Source organism: Nuphar pumila, chromosome 7 (genome assembly GCF_984573655.1).
Source record: "Nuphar pumila chromosome 7, dmNupPumi1.hap1.1, whole genome shotgun sequence".
Taxonomy (NCBI): domain Eukaryota; kingdom Viridiplantae; phylum Streptophyta; class Magnoliopsida; order Nymphaeales; family Nymphaeaceae; genus Nuphar; species Nuphar pumila.
This window is the reverse complement of record NC_143255.1, coordinates 23,225,446-23,241,909: the sequence shown is the minus strand read 5'-3', so window position 1 is coordinate 23,241,909 and position 16,464 is coordinate 23,225,446. Positions and strand designations below refer to the sequence as shown.

Genomic DNA, 16,464 nt, shown 5'->3' with positions numbered 1-16,464 from the left:
TGTGCATGTGTGTTAAATTTGGCCTTTATACACAAGAACCAAATCCATAGGCATGTTGAGAAAATTGCTAATAATTGTCTCTACATGTCTTGGGTACTAATACAATGCTCCATATGCATGTGACTATACATGTCTTGGTCACATACCCAATCCGAATACTGTATTGGTTCAATTTAACTTGTGTCCACAAAAACCAGACCATATCCATGTCGAGTCATGTATTAAATAACTAAACCATATCCCATCAGTTTTCGTATGGATATAAATTTGAGGATCCATATTAATGCAACCAAACGCAGGTTGGTCACATGTAAAGCACAAGTCATACTGGTTTTCAGCCCTAAAAATTCCTCACAAAATTGAATTGAAAATGTAACTTTTTTTCTTGCTCAAATATCAGAATAAGTTTGAATCCGTTTAGGCAGGTTTGGTAAAATGTAACTTTTTTTCTTGCCCAAATATCAGACTTAAGTTTGAATCCGTTTAGGCAGGTTTGGTAAAAGAGATAACATCCGATTGATAATCAGAATGGCATTTGGTTTTAAAGTTGACATCCAAATCCAAGTACATAACCTGATCCAAAACCGGAAGTAACATTTTTTATCCAAATCCGAATCTGACATCCAATTAGATTAAGTTACAATAGACTTTTTCAGACAGTATCTATCTCGTTCGTGTCCTTACTAATGCCTCAAAAAAAAAAAAACTTCACAAATCAAGACACAAGTTTGGATTCAAACCTGAATACAGTTCTAATTAAGCCATGCCCCAGTGAGACCCAGCACTTAAGTGTAAGGATGGTAAACCCGGGGGAGGGAACCAAACATGGTCTTTTCAGGCTTGACTCGTTTACAGCCAGACATTGTTTGGGCTCTGCTCTTGTAAATCAGCTGATCGAGCTGAGCTCAAGCGTATATGAGCCCAAACTAGGGCTGGTAAATGAACCGAGCAGCTCGTGACTCAGCTCAGTTTGGCTCATCACGAACTCATTCGTGATATATCTGCCGAGCGAAGCCACAAGCAAGTCGTTCAGCTTAAATAAGTCGAGCGTGAACACAAGGAGTTTGGTAAGAGAAGGATGCATGACAAATATAAAATATGGACTTTTAAGCTTAATATATAAAATATATGTTAAATGTAATGTATAAAATATATATTTTAGATATAAATGATATGATTTTATTTTTTTTACACCAGCCAGTTCTCGGTTTGGCTCATGTCATTCAGGGGCTAGCCAAGCTTCAGCTCAGCTTGGCCAAACATGAGCATGAGCTCACGAGCTCAGTCCACTAATAAACGAGCTGAGCCTGAACACGCCCTATTCTGTTCAGGCGGCTGGTTCATGTAAATAAAAATGTCTTATTTTTGGTGAAAATGGAAACCCTGACTTGTTAATTACAAGCATAAAAATGTCTTCTTTTTTTGGTGAAAATGGAAACCATGACTTATTAATTACAAGCATACTGTTCACAAGTTGAACTAACATGTTTTGACATAAATGTACACATATCTGGGTACTGCTCATAACTTGGCTGCCGAACTTACTTGATGAGCCCGAATGAGCCTCACGTAAGCATATCAGAGCCAAGTCACAAGCAGCTCATTTCGTTCACCAGCCCTAAATGGTTTTGCTAATTGTGGCCCCTCCTTTCCTTTTCCACTTTGCTTTATTGTTTTCACATAATTTCACATGCATCTTTCATGAAAAACGCAATCCAACCAAATAAATAAATCCTTTTAAAGCTTTCAATGCATTGAACAGATACGACTTATCTTAATCCACCATTTTCTACTGTCATTATGACATAAAATCCATAACTTATTTTCTTTACTATAAAAAAAAGTGCAGATTAACTCCATTAACATAAACAAAGGCAATCACAGAGCCAACATCAATGACTAGTAATGACTTGAGCCCATCCGAATAGCATGGCAATCAAACAATAAGCTGTTCAAAACACAAATGAACATGTTTGAATACTTTGGGGACATGAAATCTTGACACCTTTAGATACTTTTGACTGAAACACATTTCACAAAAAATAAGTTTTCTTTATACAATTGCTTTACAAAAAACATCTCTACCTTTTGTTTTCTCTTCATTACACCATTCAAAACAAAAACATCACAGTATGAGCCCGAGCCTCAAAATGCATGCCCTTGCTCAGGTATTCCTGATGTCAAGACCTCACAGAGTAAGTAGAACAATTAGGCCTATCCAAGTCCCCAAACCCCACATCCTGATGGCTCAATGACCCCAATCTTCATGCATGGTTGCATGTCATGTTCAAGTCTAGAATGCTCTTCTGGTGATGCCATTGTAATCTCATAGATTGCTTGAGCTTAACATCAGCATCTTCTTCTTCCGGTTCAGACATGGGAGCCACCTGCACCCAAACCCCTTGCTTCTGATCCTTTCATGATCCTCAACCTCTTGCATGAAGAAATGAACATCCTGAACCAAACAAAGATCAAACCAGATCAGATCATGTCATATAATACTTGGCTTAGAAACTATATATATATATATATATATATATATATATATATATATATATATATATATATATATATATATATATATATATATATATATATATATATATAGCGAGAGAGAGAGAGAGAGACTTACTCCCAAGGGACATCTCCAACCAACATCCAATCTCCATCTTTATCCTCATAAGTTGGCACGTACTCTGATGCATCCCTTGTGCCAAATTCACCTGATAAGAACAGAACAACAAGTTTAGCAAGATCGATCTAAACAAAAGGGCATACCTCAATAAAATATGAGTAAACCAAAGGTGGTAGAAGAGAATTTGAACATACCCATGGTGAAGCAGCTAAACATTGTGTCCAAGGCCTTGAGCAGATCTTGGTAGTCACTGTATGTCTTGAGATCAATCTTCCTCAGGTAGGGAGCCCCATCCATGCTCACTTTCACATAGATCCTTGATGCCTCAGTCTCCTCCTTCTTTGAGGTGTGCAGATTGTTCATCCTGTATGATCTGATTGGTGGCCAACCTACTACTTGCGCCCTGTCAAAACCATGTTTTTCCATGAAGACAATTAGTCTTTGATCCGTTGTCTAAGACCCATGGACTGGACTCACAACTCAATAAACCAAACCAAGCCTGGGTAAGCACCCTCAGCTCAGCAATAAGCTTGAAGGACTAGGGTAGCCCTTGCATTTCAAACATGTTAAATGACTCAAGTGGGTCTGCCTCAACTCAATAGATGAAGCCACCCTTAGGTTGACCAAAATTTCATAGACTAAGAAATAGGAAAAAAATAGTGTATAAAACATGACCAAGTTTAAGATCACATAACCAAGTTCATGAACTTGGTCATACTTTTCATGGTTCAAGATCTGGTTCTTGTTCATGAACTTGGTCTTATTTCATGTGACGCAAAACACATCATACCCATCTCCCCACAACCTATAACCGGAAAACTTTTCCGGCACCGGACTCGGCACATGCAGAAATTTTCGATCAGATGACTTACTTGGTAGCCGGAGCGGTTTTTCGGTCGGCCGGTGCAGCGTCATCTCCGGCGCCCTCGGCGGCAGCGTCGGAAAAAGCTCTCTTGTTACTCTTCGGGGCCGCCGCCGCCGACTTCTCGGTGGCGTCGCTTCCGGGCAACCCCAGCCTCAGCTCCGTCGCCTCCAGGTTAAGATTGCAGTCGTACTTTGCCACTTTCTCCATTTTCCGGCCTTCTTTCGGCACCCTCCTACAACTTTCCGTCCAACCCACCTCTCAACCTTCCAAATCTTGGCTACCAACCGTCTTTTTCTCAAATCTCCCGATTTGCAAAGCACCAAGAAACTCTAGAGCCCCAAAAACTCTTTAACAGTACTACAGAAACCCAACCAACTCCGGCAAGTTTCCACCCTTTTCCGGCGAGATCTGCCTCGTGATGCAAGAAAGAGAACCCCAAATGGCTAAAAAGAGATAACTTTTCTCGCCGTGAGATGAGGATGAGCACACCACCACCACCACCTTTTATAAGAGAAAAGCAAGAGAGAGAGAGAGAGAGAGAGAGGGAGAGAGAGAAGGAGGTGGGACCCACTGGCATTAAAGGGTGACACCCACCAAGAACACAGGTGGGACCTACCACCAGCTTGGTTCAAGGGACGGTGTCGGCCCTGACAGTGACGCGCAAGGGGTGGGGAGCCACCGGTTTGTGGTGGCCGATTTCTGGCCGTCCGTTTGGTCTCCTTTGGTGCTCGATCCAGCAGTCCAGATCTTCGGATCGGGTGGTCGACACCGCATGTGAGCCCCGGTACGGCTCCCATGTGCATGATTGCACCAGTAGAGGACATCCTCACATGGCTTGCGGGCATGTTATGGAGCAATGGCATCGTTTGTTGCAATCTTGTAATTATTATTTATGGTAACCCTAGTTTAACCTTTGATTATATTAAAACCCTAATTTAAACCAGTGGGTCAGAGGATCATTAAAGTAAAACCATTCAATGAACCAACATGGGGTAGTCCCCATAAGTTTTACCATTTTTTCAATGTTTAGTTAGGCTTCAAGCGTTAATGATGTGGTTTACATAATTTATTCAGTGGAAAAACATGTTTTGGATCATGTGGCTGTGATTTTTAAAGAAGCTTGTTAAAAGCTTCAAAACTTAATGTACCCTGTATAACAGTTTTATGGTAAAAAACAATCAGAATTTTATGTCAAAACAACTAAATTTAAAGTGAGCTTAAATTTACGAATCGTGCTAAAACCACTATGAGTTCCCAATGGATTATATTGAGCAGATAAAGCTTTTAAAACACACACACACACACACACATATATATATATATATATATAGAGAGAGAGAGAGAGAGAGAGAGAGAATCACATTTTGAAGTGTTTTAATGTTTGTAGCCATGCGGTGGATGAAGGTTGGAGGCTTTTCTCTCTCATTGTTCGTTGGAACCCTCGTTAGGACCCTCAAAAAAATAACAGCCGAGAGTGTTTCTTGCTTAATTTGAGCGTATATCTGTGTTGTCATTGCTTATCTTACTAAAAAATATGATTTGCATTGAATTGATTTTATGAAAAAAATTGAACGTTTTTTAGGTTTTAGTGTGATATGAGCAGTTCATTTTTGTCATCTCTAAAAATATATATAAGCATAAAGACTACTTAATCTAATATACACATTTATATCTTCAAATTAAACAAAAATACTTACCATTATGATTTTTTGTAGTGTTCTAATGAACACATTATATATATATATATATATATATATATATATATATATATATATATATATATATATATATATATATATATAAGGTGATAACTGCTAACTACTTTTCTAGCTAACTTAACCAGCTAATGAGGCTTTAGAAGATTTTTCCCATGTTTTACTTAAATCTGACCATTCATGTGTTCGGCATGGTTAAGAAACAACACATGGATCATATTTTTTGATAAAAAATATGATTTTTTAAACCTTCAATATTTTAAAAAATCTTACAAAATCAGATTATCAAAAAGTTGATTCTTATAAAATCAAGCATATAGAACACATCTGGATGGTCAGATTTAAGTAAAACATGGGAAAAACCCTTCAAAAGCTCAAATATATGGACAACTAGCTAGAAAAGTGGTTAGCAGCTATTGCATTCTTATATATATATATATATATATATATATATATATATATATATATATATATATATATATATATATATCCACATGATCTTTTAATATAAAATTTTAATAAAATGCAACCAATTGATTTTTTAAGATTTTAAAAGCTTGTTTTCACCTTCCAAATAGGTGTCTTAAAGATAATTTTTACTAGATAAACTATGTAAATCATAATTGAGGGTTCCAAAAATATGAAAAATGTGTAAGAAAATGTTAAAAGTAGGTTGTTTCTACCAATTTTGTAAGTATCGTATTGTATTGTACGATACAATATGATATATATCGTAGCTATGTATTCTAACTATATGATAAACACTCTTATCACGATACGAGTGTGTATCGTATCCATATCATACAATATAAAGTATATCGTTCAATACACTTCTGACACATTTTAAAATGGACAAAACTTTTTTTTTTTACTTTTGAGATTTAAAGACCTTCATAGGGTCAATTTCTTCATTTGTACAGAGGTTATTAAAGAGAAACCCATGCACCCATAAGAAACTTAAGAGTGTTTTGTGGTTCAATTATTGCACAAGAAAGAAGCCTTTCTTGGTTTTCTTGCATAAGAATGCATTTTCACCCAATTTTTCACTCAAATGAGATAAGAAAGAAAAATCCTCTATGTAACTTTAACTTTTGTAATGTTTGTGCATTTTAGCAATTTGTAATGCAAGCTTATCTCTATTTAGAAATTCTAAAGTTGGTCCTACGCTTGCGTGGTCAAACAAATTGGATGCATCAATGTTTGAGTTGATTTATCTACTCATAGTCAAAAATCATTTTACATTCTTGTCAAAAAATTTGTATATATATATAGATAGAGAGAGAGAGAGAGAAAGAGAAAGTAAGGGTAGATGTGTACTACTTTTATGGCCCAATGCCAGCTTATCAGTTATTAAAACCTTTTGGCTTTTGAATATATCATTATTTGTCTTAACCGATTGTATTTGTAGTGATTAGATGCGTGGTTACACAATCAAATATATGGTTGTTAAATGTCTAATGATATATCTATGTTTAGTTAATCTTATTATATAAATATATTATGTTCTTGTATTCTATGATTTTTTTTTTTAGATTTAAAAAAAAATAGTAAAATTTATAATTTTTTACGATATAATATGTATCTTACTTTAGGCCCGACCGATATGGGTTATGATTAAATACTTACAACCTTGGTTTCTGCTGCATAGGTAAGTATGCATGTGCATTCAATATATGCCTTTTTGAATGTGATGGATTGTAGCATGTTTGACCCAATTTGGGAGGACCACTTAACTATGTTTGTGCCACTTGTTTGTTTAGGTAAGATTGATTCATTTTCATCAATGCAGGATAGGTTAAAATCAATCACATCATTCACATGGAGAGAGAGAACGAGAAATGTTTTTCACCATACTTCTTTTCATATTTTATTTAATTTTGAAACCTTTGTGATTTTTCAAGGTTGGTGTTGAACGAATAAATGTAGAGGTGTCAATGAATCATGTTTGACGCAAACCAAACTTTTATCAAACCGTATAGGGTTAGGGTTTGGTGATAAACAAAAAGTCTGATTGGCCGATTAATATATGGAGCCAACTTAAGTTTCGACTAAGATATAAAAATAATTAAAGTAAATCCTTATATGATCAGGGTATGGTTTTTTTTTATGGTAGATTTAATTGGATCAAAGTCCAGACTCAATACTATCATCTTAAATTAGATTTGGGTTTGGTCCCACCGGCATCTTAAATTAATAAATCATTAAACTAATTATGTTTAACATTAGATATATTCAACCTTATGAAAATGACTAAAATACTTATAAAAAAGTAATACTTTTTGGAAATGCATGGTTACTTTTTAGGCATTACATGTCTTTTAAGCTTGAAGAGAATTAAAAATTCAAAAACCTTTAAAAATAAACTTGATGAATTCATCAAATTTACCTTTTTGATCTCCAAAAATACATTTTAAAAAATACCATTTTAAGGGTATTTTAGTTATTTTATATAATTGAATTCATCTAATGATAAATACAACTAGTTTTATTAGATTAACCCTATATGTATATATACTACAATTGATTGTACCTTCAATATGAGTTTGAATCTCATTGATGTGAGTTGTTTTGGTACAATCTAAATATATGTGTTTGACATGCATGATTTAGCAGGATTCAGTTTTTTTTTTTATATTTACATGAGTAAACCTATCCAAGATCATCAACTTAGCCACACTGACTCCATTGTCCTCGCAACTTAAAATTCCTTAGGCTTACTTCTTGGCCCCAACACAATTCATGGCACCTGCATCCAAAAGTAGCAAGTCCTGCAACACCGAACATGTGTTTGCATTTTACATAAAACATTTTACTTGATTGTGCAGTACACACTCAGCTATGTCATCAGAACACATTGTTCGAGGTCTTGTATTTAGATGATACAACATGACATGCACATTATGTCATTTTTTTAACATACTTTGTATTTTTAATATACTTTGTATTTTACTAATAATAAGTATATCGTATAGTCATGAGAACTAGAAATAGAGAACTAATGTGTGAACCGTGTTTTTCATGGATTTCTTATTTTTTTCTCTTGAATCTATCTGTACTTATGTGATTTACATGCTTGGGTTTATAAGAACCTGCTCTTGCATTAACCAATTTTGATGCATAAACAAGATCCTTTTAAGGCTTTAAAATCAATGGATCATAATCTTCATAAATATTCAAGCATTAAAAATCATATTTTTTTTTTATAAAAAATACACTATATCCAATGGTTGATTCCTAGCAAATTCACTATGCCAATCACATCCACAAGGTTGGATTTGCAAAAAAAATGTTGAAAATGCCCTTATTTCTAGTTCTCATATTCTAGTGACTCGTATCATATATAATTATATATAGTTTGAGCTGGTACAGCCATGGAGAGAGAGAGAGAGAAAGAGATTACATTTGTATTGCTTATTAATCCAGAGGTGCATTGGGTGATAAGAACAAGTTTCTAAAATCCAGACCTTTATAAATTTGCTAACAGCTACCCATGCACCTCCATTAAAAGCAGTATGTGGACCATGAAGTACCACCAAATATCTGACAAACTGCACCATAAAGGTTTCCATCTTATTAAAAAAAAATCCTTTTTTCCCCTTGCTTGTAGTGCATGGATCTTTGGCGAAGCTTCCTTGCATGTGGCACCTTAAAGCTTATCCTAGCATCATTAAAGCCCTCACAAAGTCGAAAAGTAAAAAATGATTATGTAAATTAAACTACAAATAAACAAACCAAGATGATGTTAAATCTATGATTATGAGAACACTTTTCAAGCTTCAAATCTTTACAGCCAGAGAGAGAGAGAGAGGGGGTTTGCATAAGGAAAAAGGCAGAGGGTATGCCCAGAGAGACACATGGTGCTATAAGATTGTTTGTGCATTTACTTATGCGGTTATTTACAAAAATAGACCCATTTTTTATTTAAAATCATACTTAGAAGCCACATAACTCAAAATCATGCCTATTTTTATCTTTAATGATTCACATCAAATTCACACTCTTGCTAACTATTTTCACTCCAATAATTGTTAATATGTATTGAATAAATTAAAAACTAACTGATTTTAGAGATTTAACCTTGTTAAAATGCGCTTCTCTTTGACCATTTGCCCTTATCAATCTCTCCCACTCTTTACATTAAGGTAAAATTGTGTTTTTTTTTTTCTTGAGGTCAAATTCATGAATTTGAGTCAAAAGAGACAAGGCTAATTTAGAAACTATCCACAGCTATGCTTTTAGTAAACCACAAAATATAAGGCATGTCTTTAATAAACCATTTTTTTGGGTATGAATGTGAATTATAAAAAAAATGGGTGTATTTTTGGAAATAACCTTTATTTATGTATAAATAAGCTTATCCACACCCATGTCACAGTGCATTTTTCATCCCATCCATTGCACACGACTGGGCTTTGGACTGTCAATTCATGCAAGTACCTAATTAGCTAACCAAAAAATAAATAAGAGGTAAAAGCTAGTTACATCAAATAAATATATTTTTTCTCCATGAGCGCATAGAAGACATAGAGGCAATATATTAATAGCAAATAAAAGGAATCCAAGTACTTGGTTTTGCTCATAGACTTTGCCCTACAAAACTTATGAAAAATGCCCTCATTATATTTTAAATGTTTGTTGCTACGCCTGAGCATCTTTCTCACATCTTAACCACAATTAAAAGGAGAGGCTTTATTTAATTATGTTGGACTTCTTGTGTGTCTTTCTTGGAAAGTGCATGATGTCTTGGAGTCAGACCAAACTTGATGTTTTTAAGAGAGACTAAATATTCCACCACACGATGAGATGACTTCCTGTTAAGCAATTTGTTTTTTTAAAGACAATAAAAAGCATGATTCAATCATTGGATTTAATGCAACTTATAAAGAACCCTTGCAACAACAACTACTTCCAGTAGTACTAATTGTAATTGTAATGATAATTATGTTATTATGCATAAGCTTGTAAGATCCAAAGTGGACTTTGTTCTAAATTTTAGGCCTCAAAACTTGATCTGAATTCAATTAGATGCACAAATCCTGTTCTGATAAAAAACTGGTTAGGCTTGCATAAACTGATGCCCAATATAGGCCTTATGAAGGTCCTAGCCGTTGTAAATTTGGGTGTGAAATGGTGGGAATTGTGGAGATTCAATTTTCAACAGTGAGACTGATCACACGAGGCGTGTTATGTAGGTGGCTTTGTTTAAGGTAGTTTTCATCCTTTACAATGGTGCAACAAGTTCAGACGTCTACCTTAGGGATTACAATGAGTAAGCCACCCAACGATTCCCTTCTAAGTCTGCTTGCATGACCTTTTGAAGTGTTCTTAGCATCCCAATGAAAAAAATGAAATTGAAAAATGTTAAGAATTGAGAGAAAAAAAGAAGTGAGAGAATTCCCATGTGTTTTTGTCCATTCTTCTCTCTTTTTATAGAAAAGCATGAGCAAAAAATGTCAAAAAGGTGTATCTCACATGAGACACCCTTTTGCATTCTATGATACCCATCCATGCCCCTCCATGATCATGCATGATGAATGAAACCACCAATCTCAATGGTTAGGTGTCTCTTTTCATTTGAAATGTGACACATTGCACTATAATTTGAATCTCAAAGTCAATGTGTCATAAAAGAAAACTCATGTGAAGAGGCACCCACATGAAATGTGCTCGCCTCTCAAGAGTCTAATTACCACATTGCCATTCATGTGAAAAAGAACTATGTGTGCGAATGTTTGTCTCTCTACACTCGTGCCAAAGTTTATAGTAAGACTTCAATATCTATAACTTTAATGGCCATATATCACAAATAGACAAAATACAAGAGATTTTTTAAATAATATTAAACAATACATATAACCTCAAATCGATAATTAAAAAAACAACTCAAATAATTTTATAAATTAATTTGAAGCTAATTTTTACGTCATTCTCTCTAGTTTCAAAATAATTGAAATATGAAATTCAAAACTCATTAAGAAATGGTATGATTGAAGATACCTTGTGAGTTTGAACATAAATTTTATGTAAATATATCAAAGTTTAATCGAGGCACTAAACTAAAATTAAATATTGAACTTAGAACCTTTAATTGATAAATCAGATATAGCACACCTACTATTTCAAATGCTTTTGTAGGTGTTTGTCAAACTCGATACATTATGGCCTTGTGATTATGCCCATGTAGTAGATGCTCTATGGATTGCCTAAGTCTCATAGGAAGCGGTCCCACTTTCACATCTACCTAAGTAAATTCATCAAAAGAACCTTACAACTAAAGTTCTTCAACTTTATAGGCCTATGGACTTATTAAGAGGTTAAATCTTATCATATTACACTTACTTTCTTAGATGATAGAAATTCTCAATAATTATATAAGAAATCCTCTTTTAATTTTTTTCAATTTTTGAATCACTCAATAACTTGTAGGCTCCTTTAAACCTAGGATTTGAACTCTCCAAGAACTTGATGCAGGATTTCTGTTAGTAATGATTTACTACATTATAGGCTTTAACCCTATCTCTCTAGAAATTTGATATATTATATTTCTTGTAAGGCCTTTTGTAAATGGATTGGTCAAATTTTGATCAAATTTGACATAGTTCACACTAATTACTCTTCTCTTGAGTAATTCTTTTATATAGTTATGTCTAAGACTAGTATGTCTCAATTTTTTACCATAAACCTCACTTTTTGCTTTAATATCATTGACTTATAATCACAATGCATGCATATTGCAAGTAAATATTTTTTAATTAATGGAATATCCATTAATAAGTTCCTAAGTCATTCAGTTTTCTTACATGCTACTGCCAAAGAAATAAATTTTACCACCATGGTAAAACATGAGACACATGTTTACTTTTTAAACCTCCATGCAACAACACCTCGACTAATAATGAAAACAAATCTACTAGTGGTTTTGAATTAATTAAGATTCATAACCCAGTTGGAGTCAGCAAATCCTTCCAACACTGTAAGATATTAACTAAAGTGAATTCCATAATCTAGTATTCTTTTTATATATTTAAGAACTCTACATATTACATTTCAATGCACATCTCATGGGTTATAAGTAAATCTACATAACTTACACACAATACATGCACAGGTCTAGTACAATTCATATGATATATCAACTTACTAGTAATACTATCACGTTCCAATTGAAAAACGCATCTATCATTATTAGGCTCTAATTTGACATTAGTATAATAAGGTATAAATATAGTTTTGCAATCATAATGATTATATTTTCTAAGAATTTTTTCTACATAGTGAGATAGAGATAACATAAACTCATTATTGGTTTTAATGAGTCTAATTCTTAGAATTATATTCACAACATCCATGTCTTTCATCTTAAAATTATAAGACAAAAAATAATTATTTTTTTTAATATGCTCAATGCTATAACCAAATATCAACATATCATCTACATAAAGACAAATAATAACATTGTCACCATTATGCATCTTAATATAAACACATTTATTGGCATCACTAATTATAAAACTATTAGCAAGTAAAACTCTTGCAAATTTCTCATGCCATTGCTTAAGAGCTTGTTTAAGTTCATACAAGAATTTAGTTAATTTTCACACTTTATGTTTTTGTCTTTTAAGTACAATTCCTTTTAAGTACAATTCCTTCTGGTTGTTTCATATAAAAAATTTCATCTAATTCGTCATTTAGAAAAAATATTTTAACATTCATTTTAATGAATTTCTAAATTATATATTAAAGTAAGAGAAATTAACAATCTCATTGTTATAATATGGGAAACTGGTGCATATGTATAAAAAAAGTTTATGCCATCTTTTTGTTCTTTCGCGATCAATTTTGGTTTAGACCTTTTAGTAGTTCTATCCGATCATATTTTCTTCTTAAAAATCCATTTATAACTCATATGCTTGGTATCAGGTGGTAAATAAACTAATTTTCATGTATTATTATGCATAATATATTATATTTCATCATTAATAGTTTTTTTTCAAAATGATGCATCATCTTCAACTATTTGAAGAAATAGGGTCTCAACCCTAGGTCTCTTAGTTCTCCTAGGCTCCACATGTTTTTCATTGGTTATATTTATATTATGTAATATAGAAATATCATCATTATTAATACTTAGTACATTATTTATTCTAGTTTTGAAAGGCATATCTTCAAAAAATTCTATATGGATGGTTTAAAAAATTATAAGCCTATATATACTTTGCTATTAAGAGCATATCCTAAGAATACAATTGTAATAAACTTAGGTATTAAATTTTCAATTATTCTAGCTTCCGCAAGGCAACTCCATACTCTAAAATAACTAAAGTTAGGTTTTTTATTTTTTCACAATTCATAGGGTGAGATTTTGATTGTTAATCTAGAATTGTATTTAATATGTAACATGCCATTAAAAAAACTTTCATCTATAATTAAATGGCCCTCCCAAATTAAGAATTAAAGCATTAACCATTTCTATCAATATTCTATTTTTGTGCTTCGCTACTCCATTTCGTTCGGGTGTTTTATGTCCAGTGTTTTGGCAAATTATACCATGATTATGAAAATTCTATAAAGTCATTAGAAGTAAATTTTCTTCCTATATCACTCATAATGTGAATAATTTTCTTATTCAATTTTACTTTTATTTTTAAAAGTTATAAATTTGTTCAGTGTTTCATCTTTTCTTTTTAATAAATATACATATGTATATCTAAAGTAATTATCTTGAAGGTATTAAAATAATTATTACCTTTACGAGATGGTTTATTCTTAAGATCACATGTCACTATAAACAATATATAAAAGTGCATTACATTTAGATGATCTAGGAAATGAGTAAAAAAATTAGATTGAATACATATTTGACATTTTTCATAATTGAAATCACTAATATTATCATGCAACAAACAATCTTTCACTAATTTAGTGAATAGAACCATAATGCACATATCCTAATCTATTATGCTATAAAGATAAATTATCACACATTATATAAAACAAATGACTATTCTCATTCATTACATTAAGCTTAAACATCTCATTGATAACATATCCTTTGCCTACAAATTTTCTATTCTTGAAAAGTACAAAGATATTGGAATCAAATACATGTTTGAAGCTATCATGAAGATGAACCCCACCCAAAAGCTGTAAAAAATGATGGTCCCAACCTAAATGGGTCTCACAAAAAATTTGGATACCATTCACTACCTAGATGGATGGCATCAATGGCTGAAAATTTTGTCTAACAACAGAAGCTTTGGATGGTTTCTGGGTGCCGTTCATTTTTTATGAGGAACGGAATTTAAGGTACGTTGGACAGTTTTCTGTCCAAGGTTCCTTGGACCTGAAGTGCTCTAGGACAACACGACTGCATCAATTAGAACTTCTTAATATAAAACAAAATGACAGTCTTGCCAAAGGATCATCCAACCGTATGTCAATTGTGCCTTCATCACATCGTGAGGATATACAAACCACCAAAGGTGCAAACCACATGAATTTGGTATTTACAACATTTTTTTTTTCTTCAGAATTCTGGCCCTACGTACAGATGTGTTTGACATGGTCAATTTTCTCGCCATCTGATATCATTCTGTAGCTAAAAGATGTGAAAATCATGAGGCTCGAATATTTATGAAAATCGTATTTCCGGATAATTTGAGAACCATTCGTACAAAATCAAGCATGTAGATTTCATCCCTATTATCAAACTCTAAAATAAAAGGAGAAAAACCTTTGAAAATCTTAGTTGGTACGTCTGTTGGCAATGGTAGAAATTCCGAAAGCGGATCCTGTCAAATGCAACCACAAACCCCACCCCCTCTTTACTGTAGCTCAGTACAAAGTGAGACCCACAGATGGGTGGGGGGTTCGTGGTTGTAAATGCAATCTCACCCAGGGTTTGACAGGATCCGATCTCTAGAATTCCAGTTTGTAGGACCCAATCACTCGCCACCACTCAATTCAAAAGCAACCCTTTGTTTATCTCGTTTCCCTTTCATCCTGGTAAAGCTTCCAGCTAATGAACGAGTGACAGAAACATGAGTGATTTATCAAAAACCACTTAACTTGTCAGCTATTTACAAAAGACTACAGAACATTCCAGTTATTACATCTAGGTGCCTGGTTTTTATAATTTATGTTTCAAAGACATGCTTGGGCCTACAACTGTTTAGTTCACCATTCATTAATCAAAGCGATTAAAAACCTTCATTACCGGTCTTGTTAACAAAATGCCATAAGACGAGATAAAACAAGTTGTTCTATAAAAGAAAAAGATAAAAAAAATGTCATTTTATACCTCAGTTAGTAGGTATTAATTTGAAATATATATTCAGAACAAATATATGGTTTAATTGAAATAATGCAAACATTAATTAGATGACATTTTATAAGTAACTGATAAATTAGGCAGCTTTCTGTAAAATTTTCCTTGAAAAATAAAAACAATAAGGTTGCAATATGTGATTATTTGTAGGTAGATTTATGTGCTTACCATATATCACATAAATATGTGATGGGCATCGGGCTGAGCCCGGCCGGACCCATCACTGGTTGAGTACCAACAACCCGTTTACTACCATGCCCGATGCCCACTCCTTGCGGCACATGCACACTAACATACAGTGGTGGATCCAGGATTTTGCTTAAAGCAGGGCAAGTATTTGTTATAATAAAACTAAAATATAAAAAGAAACAATATAAATTTGTATAATAAAATAATAAAAAATTTCAAAACTTTAAAAGGGACCCTTACTCACATAAACATGCGCATGTGCACGCACGTATGAATGAGGAGCTACAATAATATGCGTGTAGAGTCTAGTGAAACCAAAATGTTTGGACCAATCTATGATCAAGCACACGTGCACAAGCAAGTACATATGCACGCACGTACACACTGCACAGTTGTAATGTTGTGCTTGAGTCTGGACAAAAACCTTAGCTTGACTGTCCAAGAAAAAATATTGTTGTGCTCGGGTAGGCATCAATTTAAGTTGATGATGCAGATCCAGACTGGCTCACGCACGGGGGGGGGGGGGAGGGGTTCACATAAAACAGCTAGCATGCACGGCATGAAAGCTACCTTCCATGTGAGAGAGAGATAGGGTAGTTTCACTAGAGAGAGAGAAAGAGAGGGTATGAGATAGGGTAGTTTGACCATAGAGAGAGAGAGAAAGAGAGGGTATGAGATAGGATAGTTTGACCATAGAGAGAGAGAGAGCACGATTTGTCTAGATAATGTTCAC

At 33.6% G+C, this 16,464-nt stretch overlaps 1 protein-coding gene across 1 annotated transcript; it reads right to left on the bottom strand.

The window, feature by feature from the left end:
* Positions 1-2,031: 2,031 nt before the first annotated feature.
* On the bottom strand, positions 2,032-3,977 carry LOC149831524 (auxin-induced protein 22D-like). Its single transcript, XM_090013940.1, has 4 exons — positions 3,508-3,977; positions 2,830-3,038; positions 2,633-2,723; positions 2,032-2,455 (listed from the first exon to the last, which is right to left on the bottom strand). Exons 1-4 carry the CDS (start codon positions 3,705-3,707, stop codon positions 2,371-2,373), a joined length of 585 nt encoding a protein of 194 aa, XP_089870066.1. The 5' UTR covers positions 3,708-3,977; the 3' UTR covers positions 2,032-2,370.
* Positions 3,978-16,464: the final 12,487 nt, after the last annotated feature.

Excerpts from the sequence above, each read along its gene's own strand:
- LOC149831524 (XM_090013940.1), bottom strand. The coding sequence starts at position 3,707 with ATGGAGAAAGTGGCAAAGTACGACTGCAATCTTAACCTGGAGGCGACG. Across the intron at positions 3,039-3,507 it reads AAAACCGCTCCGGCTACCAA|GGCGCAAGTAGTAGGTTGGC; the intron begins GTAAGTCATCTG and ends TGGTTTTGACAG. Across the intron at positions 2,456-2,632 it reads GTTGGAGATGTCCCTTGGGA|GATGTTCATTTCTTCATGCA; the intron begins GTAAGTCTCTCT and ends TGTTTGGTTCAG.